The sequence below is a fragment of the Schistocerca nitens genome, chromosome 2 (assembly GCF_023898315.1).
Source record: "Schistocerca nitens isolate TAMUIC-IGC-003100 chromosome 2, iqSchNite1.1, whole genome shotgun sequence".
Taxonomy (NCBI): domain Eukaryota; kingdom Metazoa; phylum Arthropoda; class Insecta; order Orthoptera; family Acrididae; genus Schistocerca; species Schistocerca nitens.
Window position 1 is genome coordinate 827,482,789 of NC_064615.1, and position 18,602 is coordinate 827,501,390.

The window sequence follows — 18,602 nt, forward strand, 5'->3', positions numbered from 1 at the left end:
TGGAGTCTGAGAAAGAGGGACTGTGACGATCTTCCCACTGAGTGACACGTCCAAGGTCGCTTTGGGCAGAATTGTGGTAAAATTTGATGCCAATGTGCCATCAATAACATGCCTTACTGGTCGTATGAACTTCTGATGTGTGGTCTTTTTTCGCATGTGTCGACACCTTGCTGCCTGAAGCTTCGTCGAGGCCTAGGGTGACTTTACAGGGCGCCAAGCTTTTGCAGAATTACAGAGAAAGGTTGTAACTCACCATTGGTTTTCTTACTGTTCATTGAGTGGCAGCCTATGGAGGGTTACTTACTTTTACTAGCAGGAGCTTCTTTTGATTATTATTATTTCTTTTGTTCCAGCATGCTATGATGGCATATCCTGTCCATAGTCGCTCTTATTTTTCTTTGGCGACGTAACCTTCTCTGAATAGTTTTGCCCGTTATTTGAAATAGATTTAGACCCATTTAAATTTTAGGAACAATTACTTCACTGATTGAATTTATTAAGGTCGCAACGGATAACGCAATGGTAATCTATGGGGCAGTCAGAGAAAGATACGTATCGTTAGCTAAACTCGAGCCAAGCACTTTGGATTTTAGGAGCGGAATCATCAATACTAGAAATTTGACATTATTTTCAGATGTATTGAAAATAAATTAACGAACACAGAAATAGCTTCAAATGATAAAATATTTATTTTTGACTAATATTTCGCATGTTAACAGTAATATTTTTGTATTCAATAGATGGACAAAACATTTCTGGTACATTTATACACGATCCTAGGGCTCTCTCATACGACAATAAAAGCCACGTTGGCCTTAACCTGTAGAGTCCTGTGGTGTGGGAAAATCTGGGAAGCAAGTGGTCACTGCTCAAGTTTGTAACACAGACATTCACATGCACTAATTCACATGTCAAACAAAATGTCGACAGCATATATTAGTGGGAAGAATTGTATGCACCTCGTGGCTGGCATCGAGCAGGATTTTGGTGGCTGCATATCTTTGCGTAAAGCGTTTGGAATCAAATCGATTCATCTTGCCGAATATACGGTCGGTACAAATTTAAAATGTCCCGCACAAATAAAATAAAATGGCAGACAGTAAATTTTAAGGCTTGGGCTGCGCTTTGAATCTATAGACCGCGTGGTCGCTTCTAACATAAATCACGCTATTATAACACTGATTAACTGAACCAAAAATTGTAACCAGAACCTATATGGAAATTCAAAAAATGGCTAGGAGAAGAAATTGTTGTGATTAACAAATTATTATTAAGAGATTCAAATACCTTTTGTCCCTTGTTCGACGCAGACGTTCTGAGGGAACGTCTGGTCGCTTAAGGGGGGTAGGACGTCAAACGGGCCGACTTGGAGCAGGAAAGGCACCACAGGACATTTTAATTTCCACTGTCTACACTTTTATAAATAAATTCATAAAACTTTGTCAGTATGACCAGGAAGGGTTCAGGATTGACTCTCATAGCAGTGGAAGTTCAGAAACACAACAAAATAATTTTTTTTACATGTGAAATTTGATCATTTTTTCACTTATTATTGGCTGCATTTCTTGCTGTAGGTACACTTTTCTTCATAAGTAAGAAAGATTCTTCGATGAATTTTACACAGCATACAAACCATACTTATAGGTGTCTGAAACTCTATAATTTATTTAATTTATGAAAAAATGAATGACGTGTTACATTTTAAACTTCACGTTTAGAAAAAACTCAGATTTTATAGTTAATTATATCGATTTTTACCACAGTTTCTAATATATCTGGAACATTCTAGAGTTTCTTACACCTGTGAGTATTGTTCGCATGCTGTGCAAAATTCATCGAAGAATCTCTCTTACGTACGAAGAAGAGTGTACCTACAGCAACAAATGCAACCAGTAGTAAGTGAAAAAATGATGAAATTTCACGTGTAAAAAAATTTATTTGGCTTTGGTTTTGAACTTCCACTGCTGTGAGAGTGAATCCTGAATCCTTCCTGGTCATGCCGATAAAGTTTTATGTATTTATTTGTAAAAGTATAGACAGTGGAAATTAAAATGTCCTGTGGTGCCTCTCCTGCTCCAAGTCGGCCCGTTTGACGTCCTACCCCCCCTTAACTATCTTCAGAACAACTCAACCTGTAACCATCGCGCGGAGCTCTCTCCGAACCGCCCGAGGTGGTGGGGGAGGCCCATGGCCAACCTCTGATAGGAAAACGTTTTGCTTTACTCATCTTTGGCCAAGTCCTCCTGTTCCTGCTCTCTGCGTTCCACTAACACCGTTTAGCTTGGTAGAAGATTAAGAAACCCACCACTTCTCTGGTTCGTCTGGTACTGCCTTCAAATCATTCACGCTTGACCATACACTTTCAGGAAGGGTGAAAAATGGAAATCAGGACACAGGACGTGCATATAAGAATGAAAAAAGAAATGTGTAGACCCATATTGCTTGTACAGGCATGCGATTGTTGGGGCTGAGATTAATTAGTTGCAGCAATCATTTTTAATCATGTAACGACACCTAAAGTGATGTTACAAGGTTATACCCTTCTTTGAGCCAAATTTAAAACTTATGCGTTGCAGTGGAACACAATGAAGGAGTTTCAAAAACATGATCTCTTAATTTTGCTGTACGGTATAGAATGAGTACGTAAAACAAATTGTAGAAGAAGCAGATAAAAGGTTTAGGTTCGTTTGGAGAATCTTCAGGAAAGGTAATTCATCCACGAAAGAAAACGCTTACAAATCACTTCTTAGACAATTTCTTGAGTATTGCTCATGAGTCTGGCACCCTTACCAACTAGGGTTGATAAACGAGGCCAGGCAAGAACCACATAAGTGGTGCACGTTTCATCAAGGGGTCGTTGTTACAAAGCTAGGGAGACGGCTAACGAAGTCCAGTGGCAGACGCTTCAGCAGAGGCTTTCTCTATCACAAAATGGTTTACTATAGAAATTTCGAGATCTTTTTAGTGCCTCGAAGCATGTTCAAAATCTGTATCCAGTTTTAATAAGCGCCAGAGTTACAGTATTCTTGAAATAGGAGAATTTTTTGGGATGGGAAACAACTTCAAACTTTTAAATCATGTCTCTAAAACTTCTCAACACACTTAAATACTCATGATTAAAACACGCGCCAAATTTGTGCAGTTATTTGTTGACTGGAGTATTGTGTAGCCGTTTTAAAGTCTTCAGTCAATAAATTACTGAACAGCTATCGCGGACGATATAATCATCAACAATACAAATAACAGTTGTGGCTGTCCCATCAGCAAAAATTTACGTTACACTGAAATATTTTTTTATCTACTGACTAACAAAATACCACCTGCGGCAACGGATGTTTCGGAAGCTGCGAATCGCATTGCGTTTGCTACATACGCACTACTTGACAAAAGAGCTGAACAACCCAGAAGACATAGGCGGATGTAATGTAATTTCGTACATGTACACATTGGAGGGTATGTTAATGATGAGAGATGCATTTCTCTGTGATAGTTACAACAGCCAGAAGAATGCAGTACAGCCCGTGTTTAGCCTTGTTATCAGGCTTGATAGGGTATAAAAGGAGCGTGAACGGCGTCAGATATTGAGTGATCGCTGTAAACAGCAGGTAGATTCCGCGTAATCCTGTGCTATCAATATATGACAGATTTTTAAACAGATCTCATTGTGGGTCACCAGTTAGCCGGCTGGTCGAATCGTGCAATATCCAGATTTTCGGGGCGTCTGGGTGAGACAGTGGGCCGATGTTGGACAGCATGGGAAGTGAGGGCAGGCATACTTGTCGCCAAAGTTCCTGACGGCCGCGACTACCACAAAGTAGGATCCTCGTAATGTGCAGCAAGCACATCGTAAGCATTTCACATCAGCGGCTGCCATCCGAGAAGAAGTTACGCACTCCCTGCTAGACACTGTGTCATCCCCCTCCATTGGTCGGAGACTAGCGGCAGTCGGACGAGGAAATTATTGTCCATGTGCAGGCTGCCATTAACACATCCACAGAAACGGCTGAGTTTGGAGTGTTACCTCTAACGGAAAGCACGTACTGCTGTCGAAGAATGTCGTCGCATTGTGTTCAGCAATGAAATTCCGTTGTGAACGACCCTGAATGACCATCGTCGCCAGTAGATGTACAACTGTTCTATAGGTTTGTGAGGCAGAGTGGTGTTAGTTCAAGCGTACGAAGTGGGGAGCCACCGGGTACGGCTTCAAATCACTGCTGATAGTCATTGAGGAAACTCTGACTGCACAACGGTACTACACGAACATGCTGCGTATGTGTTTCCTCTTGTGTGTCTATGTCGTAAAAATAGACCTAAAACATCCGAAATTCACATGTCGTACGTGCAACTGTAGTGCCTCTAACAAGTGAACACCCCATCGCATCCCTCTCAGATTTAGTGGTGAGATGGCGCAGTGGATAGCCCGTTAAAGACTGTATACAGATAAAGAATGAAAACAGGAAGAAGGTGTAACTAACTGTGAAAAAGAAGCAAAATCGGAACTGTGAAGGGTTCAAGCTAAAGGTGTGTAACATCGAACAAATTTGAGTAGCCCCGGAATCGTGGTTATGTGGTCAGGGTTTTGGACTGCAAAGGAGAAGATCTGTGCTCAAATCTTCCTCCTGCCACATTTTTTTTTCAAAAAATTATGAACGTTCATTAACACGTCTGTTTACTGTATTCAATTTTGTGTCGTGCTGTAACGTCTGTTTGCAACGAGTTGTAGGGGACAGACCTGCAGACGTACGTAGCTCCAATTTACTCAACACAAGTATCACATGTTATGACCCTTGCGTTTTTTCTGGAGCTTTGTCTCTTGAATTACTTTGTTGTAACATAGTTCACACCAGTTTATTTGTTGTTTTCATTTCTCGCATCTCGCCTCCTCTCACTATTCATCACATTTGCTTGCGACCGTAATATATTCTTACCACATGACTCTTATTCTGTAACCAGTGTGAAGTACAACAATTGCGAAGACTGGAGAAGGAGAACAGACACGTCAATGACCAGACGGAAAGTTCATAATTTTGTGAAAAAAAAAAGAAAGGGAAATTGAGGCACGAGGGAGATTTGAACACGGAACTCCGGCTGAGCCGTCCCACGCCGTGACTACGCAACCACTACGCCGTGATTCTCGCAACTCGTTCGATGTTGCACATCTTCCTGTTTTGATGCCTGACTTGTGTTGTTTCTGACGGGCTATCCACTGAGCTATTTTACCACTAAATCTCAGGGGCTTACGATGGGGAGTTTCTCTTACAAATGTGTCAAAAATCGGTTCGCCGTACGAAGTAGAGCCAGAATTAGGTATTTTCTTGAAATAGGTGATATTTTCGCATCCAAAAAAATTTTCTAACCGAGTGAAATGGCAGGGAGAGTGCTTACGCGCCGAAAGCGGCGACACACTGAGGACTGACAACACCTGCCTCCTCCCGTTGCAGTGCCCAAGTCAGCAGTTCAGCCCATTAGCTGTCAAACGCGAACTGATTTAAATACGAACTACAGATTTAGAGCCGGCTTGGATGGCCGAGCGGTACTGGCGCTACAGTCTGGAACCGCGCGAGCGCTACGGTCGCAGGTTCGAATCCTGCCTCGGGTATGGATGTGTGTGATGTCCTTAGTTAGGTTAGCTCTAAGTTCTAGAGGACTGATGACGTCAGAAGTTAAGTCCCATAGTGCTCAGAGCCATTTGAACCATTTGAACAGAGTTAGACGTCTCGAGCATTTTCTATCTTTCCTGACTGTTTGACAGCGCAAGAGTATAACAAAACCGTTCGGGTGCGAAGTATTAATCGCTGACTGTGACGGTCGGGATGAGTGGAACCGCTGCGGAGGGCACCATTCCTGTCGCGGCTGCGACGACAGCGGGCGCCGTGCTGCAACGGCGCCTCATTTCAATATGAATCTGGAGGGCGCGTAAATTTGGTCACCGCTCCCGCGGCTGCGCAAACAAGCTGTCGCGGCCAACACTGTTTGCACTCCAGCCGACAACTGTTTATGTTCCCCTGTGGCCGCAAACAGATTGAGTCTCCGGCAGCCGGCGCTTCACGATGGGAACAGCGCTGCAAGGCCCTTGACGACATCCCCGAAAGATGTTCCTTCGCCGCTACGATAATATCTGGGTGAGTAGTAGAATTTAAAATACTACAATCTTTCACGCATTTCGCTGCAAAAAGATCGGAATAGTCCTTCCTGGAACTTTTGTGCTTTTCCAAAGCGTTTTATTGTATAGTACATGTTATTCCATCGGAAAAGTCCAACTGTAATACGATTCATGGCTTTAAGAATAACAGGTGTGGAGCAAGGAAGGGGGGGGGGCGGGAAGGAAGATGAGGGTTTAATACGATAATGCGGTGTCTATCTTCTTCAGAAGAATGCAACGTTTCTTCGGACTTGTATGTCCGAAGATATGGAAAGATATCATCGTGTAAACGCAATAGTGGGCACAAGTCAAAACTTGGTTATTTTCCATCAGCACAGGGCTTTAGTTATTTAGTTGAACTTTTTGTAACTGAAGCACAATTTTCGAAAAGCACGCCAAACTGTTTTTCTCTCACATCAGGAAAATCTTCCACTTCAGTCTTCGACTTTTCCAACACGGCTGACACTGTTAGAAACTGATTTTCCACGTAGAAACCTTCGATTTTTCTTCTTATGACACACTGCGTAATCTCGTCCAATACAAACTTCTGATGCCTGCCAGAAATCTTTCTTGGTGATAGACGACATAAAGTTTCTCTATATTCTCTCGAAATTCGCTTCGTTTTGCTTTCACTAATACCGAGACATTCAGAAGTTCTCTTTACTGGCTGCTGTACGGAACTGCTGGCAATCTGTTCTTTTGTGGCCTCAAAGTAAGTACGCACACTGATCTTCACAGACTCTTCAACACTTTGTAAATGATGCATGGTTTCACATAAGCAAAAGGCAATTTATTACGTTACGAGCACTGTCTGAAACGAATACACAAGAACTAATGGGAGCACGATTGTTTCATATCTCACTGGTAACCGCGATGTAAACATTGCAACAATCAACAATGAAGTGGGAACAATGTTTTGAGGCCCGGGAACATAACACAGCCGAGCACGCGGCACATAAAAACGAAAAAGTAAATAGATTAAAATGCTTCAAATGGCTCTGAGCACTATGGGACTTAACATCTGAGGTCATCAGTCTCCTAGATCTCAGAACTGCTTAAACCTAACTAACCTAAGGACATCACACACATCTATGCCCAAGGCAGGATTCGAACCTGCGACCGTAGCGGTCGCGCGGTTCCAGACTGAAGCGCCTAGAACCGCTCGGCCACCCCGGCCGGCAAAAAGATTAAAGATGTGATATTAGCGATCTGTGGAGATTTACGTGCATAAAGTAACAGCTGTGAAAGGCAACAGCAGAGCTTGAATTTACATTTTTCGTGTTGTTATTATGTAGCACCATTAGGAGAATGGCAGCATTCTACACCCGCCATTATTAGGACAAAAAGACTAATTAAAAACAACGATAATTCTCAAGGGATACCTTCCAATATTGTGTTGCATGCCGACCTTGTATCGGACGGTAACACAGGTAAAGGTTTCGAAGTCAAACAGCGAAATTATCTCGCTTCATTATGGCAATGTCGACATAAGGCGGCCGCAGTGAATACATGTCACCACCGAGATTGTGTCAGCACAAAACACAACATCAGTGTTTCTAGCGTGCCAGACAGCAGACTTCAGCAGAATGTTGTGGGTCGGAGCAGCCAAACAGGGACACGTCACTTTCGTTAAATGGTAAAAGAAAGGCTAAGGCGAATGCAAAAAAATGGTACCAAGAGCTGTTACGAACGAGTTCCGTACTTTAACAAACTCGTGAAGCAAGCACAGCAGAAGAAAAACCGCTGATACCTTCGTAGTAGCAAGCCCTGTGTGGTCATGACGAAAGACGTCGACACTATTTCTCTCCACAAATACCACAGCAGTTTAGCTCGTAAGACAGTCGGTAAAACGGATCGATGACATACTTGACATTCGCACTCGATTCCCTATTTGCAGCGAATTGACGTGTGGCACAAGTTTGTTGCATATTTCCTGCACGCTACGGACATCAGCCACTAGTCGCTAGTGGGGAGATTGCTACCTCGCCATAATCACCAGTCGCAGAGTTCAATAGCACAGTCTGCCTCTGTGGCAGATGCGAGGACCTGTAGGTCTTTCCGTCCCAACAGGATGAGAACACCAGCGTTCCTGGAGGACAAGCTCGGATTAGATTCAAACGATTCAAATGGCCCTATGCACTATGAGACTTAAAATCTGAGGTGATCAGTCCCCTAGAACTTAGAATTATTTAAACCTAACTAACCTAAGGACATCACACACATCCATGCCATAGGCAGGATTCGAACCTGCGACTGTAGCAGCCGCGTGGTTCTGGACGGAGGCGCCTAGAACCTATGGGCCACCACGGCTGACCTCGGATTAGGGAAGGATGGGGAAGGAAATCGGCCGGGCCCTTTCAAAGGAACCATCCTGGCATTTGCCTGAAGTGTGGTGAGCAGGAGGGGCGGAGTACCTCCCATGTCGGCGTCTGTAAGCCCAATACACGCGCCACGGCATCGCGGTACAGCCGGACCAGAGGCCACCGCAAGTGGCGAACAGCCAATGCAGCAGGAGGATGGAACGAACTGTGTGGTATCAGCTGCCTTGGGCGGGATGAAGGGCCGCTTACGACGTGATTCCTCAGAGGGAATTGACAAATGATGCCAAACAAGAGTCAAGACGCTACCTGCTTTTTTTAAAACAAATAATAATAATTCTGAATCTTCTTTCACTGCGCTAACCGGTGACCGCAAGTCACTACAATCCTATTCACGAAAACTGGCCGGGAGGGAACTGGGAGAGTGCTTCCTCACACAGAACCCACTCTACTTACGCCCTCCCAATAGTCGCCTCTTGCAATCGTGACGGACTTCTTTTGCCAGGCATAGTGCAGCAGCTCACCTTGGCATGGTCTCAACAAGTCGCTGGAAGTCATCTGTAGAAATGTTGAGCCATACTGTCTATACAGCCAGTGTTGTCGGTGCAGGAGTTTCTGCACAAACTGATCTCTCTATTATGTCCCATAACTGTTCGACTGATGGCCAAATCATTCATTCGAACAGTCCGACGTTTTCTTCAAAGCAATCGCGAACAACTGCGGCCCGGTGCCATGGCCCAATGTCATCCAAGAAAATTAAATCTTTGTCTGGGAACATGCAGTCCATGAGTGAAAATGGTCTCCTAGTTACCGAATATGACCATTCCCAGTAAGTAATCGACTCAGTTGGACCAGAGGATCCAGTACATTCCATGTAAAGACAGTCCACACCATTATGGAGCCACCACCAGCTTGCACTGTGCCTTGTTAACAGCTCAGTTCGAGTACTTCCTGGGATCTGTGACACACTCGAAACCTAACATCAGGTCTTACCAACAGACGTCGGTTGTCATTTGACTGGGTCACGGTTTTCCAGTAGTCTAGGATCCACCCGATACGGTCACGAGTCCAGGAGAGGCGCTGAAGGAGATGTCGAGCTACTGGCAAAGGCACTCGAATCGATCTTCTGCTGCCATACCCCCTTAACGCCAAATTTAGCTGCACTGTCTTAATCGATATGTTTGTCATACGTCCCACATTGATTTCCGCGGTTATTTCATGGCGTGTTGTTTATCTATTAGCACTGACGACTATACGCAAACACAGCTGCTCCCGGTCGTTAAGTGAAGGCCTTTGGCCAGTGTGTTGTCTGTGGTGAGAGGTAATGCCTGAAATTCAGTATTTTCGGCACCCTCTTGAAACTGTAACTCTCGGAATATTGAATTTCCTAACGATTTCCTAAATGGAGTGTCCCTTGTGTCTAGCTCCAACTACCATTCCGTGTTCAAAATCTGTTAATTCCCGTCGTGCCACCATAATCACCTATGCACAAATGACAGCTCTGGACATGCTCTACATTTTATACCTTGTGTACGCGATACTACAGCTGTCTTCTGTATGTATGCATTTCACTATCTCATGACTTCCGTCATCTTAGAGTATATATATATATATATATATATATATATATATATATATATATATATATATATATATATATAATTAAGAGAACTAGAGAAAAGAGAGAGAGTGGCCGAGCGGTTCTAGGCGCTACAGTCTGGAACCGCGCGACTGCTACGGTCGCAGGTTCGAATCCTGCCTCTGGCATGGATGTGTGTGAAGTCCTTAGGTTAGTTAGGTTTAAGTAGTTCCAAGTTCTAGGGGACTGATGACCATAGCAGTTAAGTGCCATAGTGCTCAGAGCCATTTGAACCAAAAACACTAACAAAAATTCTAGGTCCTGAGAAAAATAAGTAAAACAGGTGGATGAAAAGGAGAAATTAAGACTTACAGAAAAATACAGAAAAGATCACAGATACAATGAGGAAGAGTCGGATAAAATTTTGTGGACATTTCAAAAGAATGAAGGAAACACGGATTTCAAAGAAAATTTGTAATAGCGTTTGTAAGTTGAAAAAACTGTAGGATGGATAGAAGCAGTCAAGAAAGAAGCCAACAAAATAGATGTTACAGAAGAAATAATACGTGAAAGGAATCATTTCAGGCTGCTGATAGAAAACGCAAACTATGAAGAAGATGAGCCGAGACCTCGACCCAAGAGAGTGTGGACAGATGAGCGGAGACGAGCAGTTGGCGAGAAAATGAAGGAGTACTGGGAAGAACGGAAGAAAAAGAAACACCATAAGTCTTGTATGCGGTCCATAGCTGGCCAAATACATTATATATATATATATAAAGGAGTTCAACACGTGTCAACAAAAATTTTTGATGAGTTACCAATAACATAAAATGGCTACAAAGAAAAATTTTAAATCGAACATGCATCTGGACAACGTCTTCTGTTCTATAGACGCAATTTATTTAAAAACTGGAAGCCAATGTAAAAAGTTTTTAGTATAGTTGCACGAGTGACACTGCAAAATAATATGTCCATTAATATTAAGTTTAGGCCAATGTGCCACTTGCAAACTTTGTCTCCACTGAACACACTAAAACTCTGTGTACTTACTTTTTAACATCCTTAGTGACACTAATGTTACCTACCTGCGGAATAATTGTCTATGGACTGTCGATTTTTCTGTGGATCATGGTGGAATCTTAACCCAAGGCGCGTTAATGCCCTCTGTGTACATAACGCACAAGCAGTAGAGAGGACTCACCTAGCTGGCTTGCAGGGGTGCTGGAGGACGCGCGCGGAGCGCACCTTGACGTGCGCCAGGCGGTGCACGACGCAGACGTCGATGGCCTTGTTGATGGTGACCATGGCGGTGTACTGCAGGTCGTGCACGCCGTGGATGAGGCTGAGGCAGACGCGCAGCAGCAGGCACAGCGCGCCGCTCAGCTGCTGCGTCGCCTCCGCCACCTGCTGCTGCGCGCTCTCCGGTGACGTCACAGCAGGAGGCGTCGCTGCCGCCGAGCGCTCCCCGTACGTCTCCACAGCGGTCTGCAGCAACCGAACGCAGGGCCCTATTCCAACTGCTTTTTATCACAACTATTAAAGTTCCACTTCACTTTTTTCTATGTGTAGGGAATTTTATAAGGTTTTCGCTAGTATATAAAATGACTCACGAGGAAGGTTTGTGTGAGTAATTTATTATCGTTACGCCAATGTCAGTGGATTTACACAGGTTTACAGAGGTGGTACATAAGTTTACGCACTTCCTTCTAGAAAGCTGATACCTAATACACTGAAGGAAACCGAAAGAGCTACAACATGAACGCCTTAACCAGAATTTTCAAGCACGTAAAATAAGGTTATCAAAATGTCATCCTTATGCGAGCTTATTTTCAGTACAGAGCCCGCATCTCGTGGTCGTGCGGTAGCGTTCTCGCTTCCCACGCCCGGGTTCCCGGGTTCGATTCCCGGCGGGGTCAGGGATTTTCTCTGCCTCGTGATGGCTGGGTGTTGTGTGCTGTCCTTAGGTTAGTTAGGTTTAAGTAGTTCTAAGTTCTAGGGGACTGATGACCATAGATGTTAAGTCCCATAGTGCTCAGAGCCATTTGAACCATTTTTTTTTCAGTACAGAAAATAGTCATTCTAACAGATGAATAATGGAATGAGTATGTATTGACTGTAGGGTGTGTAACTTAACTGATTTTTTTCTTGTCGAGATCGGAGTATAACAGGCAAGTGCAGTGTACAGGATGGGCGTATGGGCAGGCGGTGGGCGTTACGGAATGAATAGGGTAATTTTTAGGTAAAGGCCATTTACTGGCGAAAGCATGTTGAAAGGGGTTACATAGGCCTAGGGAGGTGAGGGTGAGCCAGAGCGTAGAGTTTAGCGAAGCTAACGAAAGTGGTCAGCCAAAACTAAGTCCACAGTGCCACAGCACCGGGAGATGTGCAATGCTACAGGGCGCGCATCCGACTCGCGGGTGAGCAAGAATACAAGAGAGAGCGAGCCCGGCGACGGGCGACCGGGTATATTCGACGCACCACGCAGCTTCCTCCACCCTGACTGGTCAGGACCGAGCAAACCGCTCGGGCGGCATGGCACTTCCCAGAGCGTTGCCTGCTAAGCGACGCCTGGGGCAGCGTTACCTCGTCAGCACATGAGAGAGGCGCGTGTCCAAGGTGCCCTTCCTCTGTGCTGACTTCCTGTTACTAGACCGAGGGACGAAAGAATTTACAGGCAGCTAACACTGCCGGCCGTGGCTTGGCCGTAATGGAGAAATGAAGTTACCGTTTGAAAGCTCATATAATAAAGTAAAATCTCCTACTGTCTGGCTCATCCTTTACAGCAGCTTATCGCCTTCATTCCGACTTAGAGAGAGGTAGAACGATTGGTGTGACAGGGAAACGATTCAAAACAAGTGATGGCGGTATGGACTCAGGACAATAGTATGGGGAGAAAAGCAGGTACATGTCGCTTCAAAAGGATTAAACTATGAGAAGATCGTAGGTTTGTTCGATTGGCTCAGACGAGTGGATTACAACAGCTGAAATCAGCAGTGGTCACCGCTAGATGACGCCAGGAACAGTCCGGAACAGATCAGTGGAAGCTGGGTTGAGATCTCGAGTCGCATTAGACGTTTACTTTTGGCATCATACCACAGACAATAGAGACTTGCATGGTAGAGCAAGAGTCAAGTGGACATTTATTGGCGTTCTATGGTTTTCAGCTGTGAATGCTGCTTCTGTCCGAGGTGACCAGATCAATATCAACATGCACGACCATTCTTTAACGATCTTTGGTGCCGATTTTTCTAACTCCGCTATCGGGTTGAGAATTCTAGGACCCCCTCAATAGGTGGGGCAACACTACACGCAGGAAGCGGCTATAAGGCTAACAGTGTACGTACGACATGCACATGTATGTTTTTTTAATGATACTCCACTGGTTGATAATTCATGTTCCGGTTTCAGAGTGGGAAGAACATCAACCCTATTAATTACATACACAGATAAAAAGCTGTCTGAAACCAGATGTTCATAACAATGAAACTCTAAATTTAGACTGGAGTGCGTATAGCAAAGATAGGCTGCACGCCGCTGAAGGACGCGTGTTTGTTACCACATTCAACACGGTAGTATCTAGAGAGGTAATACAGAATTCGAACGCGAAATAATATGGATGGTCATAAATGTTAAAGGGGATTAAAACATGTAATCGGATACCTCCATAGATAGCCTGTCTCAGGAGCAGTAATGGCTGAACATTTAAGTGGAGAAGCTTTTGCGTTAATTTTCCATATCATGTTATAGAATTTGTGGGAGATTTCAAATTATCAGATAAAGGCTGAGAGACACAAATGGTTTAGAGTGCTAAATTGCTCTAAATCCTTTATGCGAAAATTGTCTTGAGTAGTTAGTCGGAGAACCAACTCATGAGGATAACATCTTAGATAGTATGGTTACAAAAAAGCCTGATCTTTTCGACTCATTGAATTCAGAATAGGGAATTGCCTCTATAGCATCAACTAGTAGTGGTGTATGTACAGAAATGAAGGAAGATATAACTGTCCGGTAAGTGCGACAAGAAGCTGATTTCGGAATACATGAGTATTTAACAAACCATAACGGCTCTTTGTACGTAGACAAATTGTGATGGATGGGGCAGACGTACCATGGTCCGACAGCCATGTTAGAAAGCTGCTCCGAAAACAAAGACACTTTATCGGAGGTTTAAACGGTGACAGAACTTCGTACACGTAGACGTAGACGACCTAATGAAAGGTCATAGGAAGCAGCGATTTTCGATATCCATACCTCTCCAACTCTTGGAATTATGGCCTGGTTTTATATTTTTGGGATTTTGGATGTAACAGGGGTGATACGGTAAAAGCTAAAGGGAAAATGAATGCACTTATCACTTTGTAGCAATAACGGTAAACCCTGTTGTCACACCCTTCACGGTCAGAATATCAAATAGTATATTCCAGCAGGATACTGCAAGACCCAATGCTACAGCTCACGCTACTAACTCTTTGAATGTATGTGTCGCTGACTGGGCTAGCTGCTCCCCTGATTTGTAACACATAGATAATGTCTGGGATGTGATGTAAAGCTGTCTAATTTCATAACAAGCTGCAGCCCGCAGTCTTGAAGAACTGATATGGCATGTGTTTGAGGTATGGCAGTTAATTCGAGAAGATGGTATTTGGAGGTTATTAGTTTCCATTCCTTGACGAATACACGGATGTATTCGTGTCATTGGGGGCCGCACGTCATAATGATGTTGATGATTGATGGACGTCAGTTCTGAGTGTAATGAAAGTTTTATTATTTAATATCCGTTATGTGATAAACATCTCCGTAAAGGCTGATACATGAAGGTCGGATAAATTATGGCTTGTGACGAGTGACACAAAGTTGCAACACACACAAGGTTTCAAAATACCGGCAAATACTCGTAAACGTTTCCGCGGAGCCGAAATGCAGCCACGAATTAGAAGATCACGAGAATTCTTAATAGTAAAAATCGAAAATAACGGTACGACTGAGAGAGAATGGGGTTCTGGGGGGAGAGAAACTAACGTACAACTTAGCAAACTCAGAATCAACATAATAGTAAAATACAGGAAACGCAACAGAGACAGGAGCAAAATGTAAAAATGTGTGGTAAGTTCCTATGGGACCCACTTGCTGAGGTCATCGGCCCCTTAGCTTACACACTTTTTAATCTAACTTAAACTAACTCAGCTAAGGACGACACACACACACACACACACACACACACACACACACACACCCATGCCCGAGGGAGGACTCGAACCTCCAACCGGGGGAGCCGCGCTAGAGCAAAATGTAGCTAACTTTAACGAAAAATGATGAAACGTGGATTTGAGAACTTGAACTGAGCAATATAGCTCAAGTATCACCACACCTGGGAAACTGGAGTTGGAAAACGATGATGAGCTCAGGTGTATACTTCAAGTACACAGAGCGATGCCAGAAATATAAATCACCAAAGAAATAGTGATAGACTTGGAAAAAAAAACCAGTCAAATATTTGTGAGAACTGCTACTCGTTTCATCACAGCAATTTAAGTTGTACTCTTAATTTCCTGTCTAACCATATTCTCGAAAATCGCGACGTATTCGGAATTAACAGTATAGTTCGTCAGTTAGTAAGACAAACACAGGTAACATTTACTAATATGCTCCTTCGCAACTTATATTCACCTCGTCACACATGAAGCCGTGGCTTAAACCCGAAAATTGGAATCGCACACTAGAAGTGACCCATAGCGGTATAGTGCATCCGAAGTAACGCTTTCCACCTTTGTCAGGGTAACTGGCTTGCCGAAAGTGTAGTAACTCAGTTCACTACAAATTTATACAGTACATTGATCAAGAAAGCCGCCGAGAGGCGGGCGCAACAAGAAACGGCGCAGAGGAGCAACAAGGCGGACGAGACAGTGCCTCACCGGGGAAACGCGCTGACCGTAATTACTGTGTTGTAGGCGGCTGGCGGATAATTTGGGGGCATAATGCAGTGAGCGCCCGGCGGCGCCAGCAGGAATGTGCGCACAAAGCCGCGGCCGTAATTGGACGCGAAGCGGCGAGTGGCGCCCGGCTGGCTGCCTGGCGGGTAGCTGGCACTAGCCACGCGCTCCTCATTCCGATTACCTGCCGCCCTCTGCCGGCGAGAAACCTGTTGTGCTCTCCTGGTGGACTCGAAAGGCCCCTACACACTCACCGACCGACCGAACGACCGAAAAATGAAACAAATGTAGACAAACTGACCAAGCGACCGATAAACTTTTCTCGTCGAGACGTCGGTCGATTTGGTCCACCTGACAGGCGATTCCTATCACTTCACCAGACATTTACCGCTACTTCGCCCAAAAAATTGTGCCTGGTGTAGCGATGTCGTGCCAACCGCCCGATGAAGTTTGGTCCTTTGCAATTTGAAGCCACTCTTTCGTAGAATAGTAGCCGCTCGAGGTAGCCGCGTGGTCTTAGGCGTCTTGTCTCGGTTCGCGCGGCTCCCCCCGTCGGAGGTATGAGTCCCTCCCTCGGGCGCATGGGTGTGTGTGTGTCGTACTCAGTGTAAGGGGAGCCGGAACGATGAAAATGACAAAATTAACGTTTTTCATTATAAAATTATTGGGCTTTTCTGAATTAAACACATCAAGTTTCACCCTTCTAAGTGAATTCTAAGTGTGTTTTTTGTCGCTGCAAAGTTGACGCGCCGCGTAAACGGTCGTAGCGACTTGGTGTGTCACCTCTGACGGCGCCGCTCGCTGGCTGCATGCAGGGTACCTTTTTGTTTTCCAAAGTTTTATGGCTTTATCTCTGTGACAAGTGACTGTTCATATCGGTAAACATAAACACTATACCGTGTGTGTTGACTTGTGGAATTTGCTTTGTGTTGTGATTCTTGAGTTTCTCCCGGCGTATTTGATAATCAAAATATCCACGGGTGTACTGCCGGTCTACAGCGTCCAACGGGCACAATATTTCGGCGATCATACATGTCGCCATCATCAGGTGAACTGACGGACTGAGCTTCTGTGAACGTGCCGGTACGAGATCCGTACGCTATGGCTGCTCAGGGGGAACTGGCTTCGGTCGAGGTGGCGGCCGATTTAAATACCCTCCGCCGCGGTCGCGCGGTGGAACAGATTGCGACGGCGTCTGAGATGACATATTGTGCCCATTGGACACTGTAGACCGGCAGTACACCCGTGCATATTTTGGTTTGCTTTGTGTTGTTTAGCTGTTTAATTTTGCGTATTTGACGAATTTTGCACGTACCAGTTTTACGTATTTGGTTTGTGGATATCAATATGCCCCGTTTCAGCAATCGAGTGTTTAAGAAAAGGCACAATGAGTGGAAGAAGAAAATCTTTTGTTGTTTCGAAGGGAGATGCTGCTCAGACTGCTTCACCGACTACTCAAAATGAATGTGATAGAACTTCTTCCAACAAGAAACTTGTTGTGTTGGCAGAAGAACGAACACCGTGTTACGAGTAGAGGCCGAAATGCACGCGGTTTAGCTCACGCAGGCTGGCGTGAAGAGGGAAGAACTATACTGACGTGAGGTCTGGAACATGACAAGGAATTAGAATTCAGAAAGTGGACATAATTAGTTTGATACTTAACTTTAATCCATTAATGATGAACGTCGCTCTTGACGGTACACGATTCACAATATTATCTGTTCAGAAGACATAGTAACTGAATATGGCGCCTTGCTAGGTCGTAGCAAATGACGTAGCTGAAGGCTATGCTAAACTGTCGTCTCTGCAAATGAGAGCGTATGTAGAGTGAACCATCGCTAGCAAAGTCGGCTGTAGAACTGGGGCGAGTGCTAGGGAGTCTCTCTAGACTAAACCTGCCGTGTGGCGGCGCTCGGTCTGCAATCACTGATAGTGGCGACACGCGGGTCCGACGTATACTAACGGACCGCGGCCGATTTAAAGGCTACCACCTAGCAAGTGTGGTGTCTGGCGGTGACACCACAAAACTTTGTGACAGCAAAGAAAAATTTGATAACTATGAAAGTGACAGTAATGATGTGAATGAAATATTTAACATTTCCTTGCTCAATAATATTTTGAAACATATCGTATTATGCCAAGTTTTCAAGGAAAGAGGAGTGGAATTGAAAATAGCTTCACACATTGGTTTGTCACGTAAATTGTTATTGAAGTGTAACAAATGTGCTGAGAAGTTTCGTTTTCTAATTCTAACAGTATTCTTCGTAGTGGTAATAGTGGAAAGAAGGTGTATGATATAAAAGTTAGGCTATTGTATGGCTTGCGTTACATTGGCAAGGGCAGTGCTGTAGGACAATGTTACGTGGAATTATGAACTTGACAAAACCACCAACCAAGTTTGGATTTTATAATGAATTGGTGGGATCTTCTGCTGAAGGTATTGCTCAAGCAGCAATGAAGAAAGCAGTTGAAGAAGTTATGGCAGATAACGGGAATTGTAGAGATTTAACTGTTGCTTTAAGATGGATCATGACATCGTAGAGGTCATAAATGTCTAAATGGAGTTGTGACAGCAGTAATTGAAATATTTATTTTTATTTAATTTGATTTATTTAGATGAGTTATTATGTCAA

At 44.2% G+C, this 18,602-nt stretch overlaps 1 protein-coding gene across 1 annotated transcript in view; it reads right to left on the reverse strand.

The window, feature by feature from the left end:
• The window catches only part of LOC126235364 (uncharacterized), a gene marked incomplete at its 3' end in the record, with an annotated part of 1,261,863 nt that overhangs the window by 697,204 nt on the left and 546,057 nt on the right, over window positions 1–18,602 (reverse strand). The window contains exon 18 of the mRNA XM_049944087.1: window positions 11,241–11,524. Coding sequence (XP_049800044.1) covers window positions 11,241–11,524 — 284 coding nt within the window. The remainder of the gene's footprint in view (window positions 1–11,240; window positions 11,525–18,602) is intronic.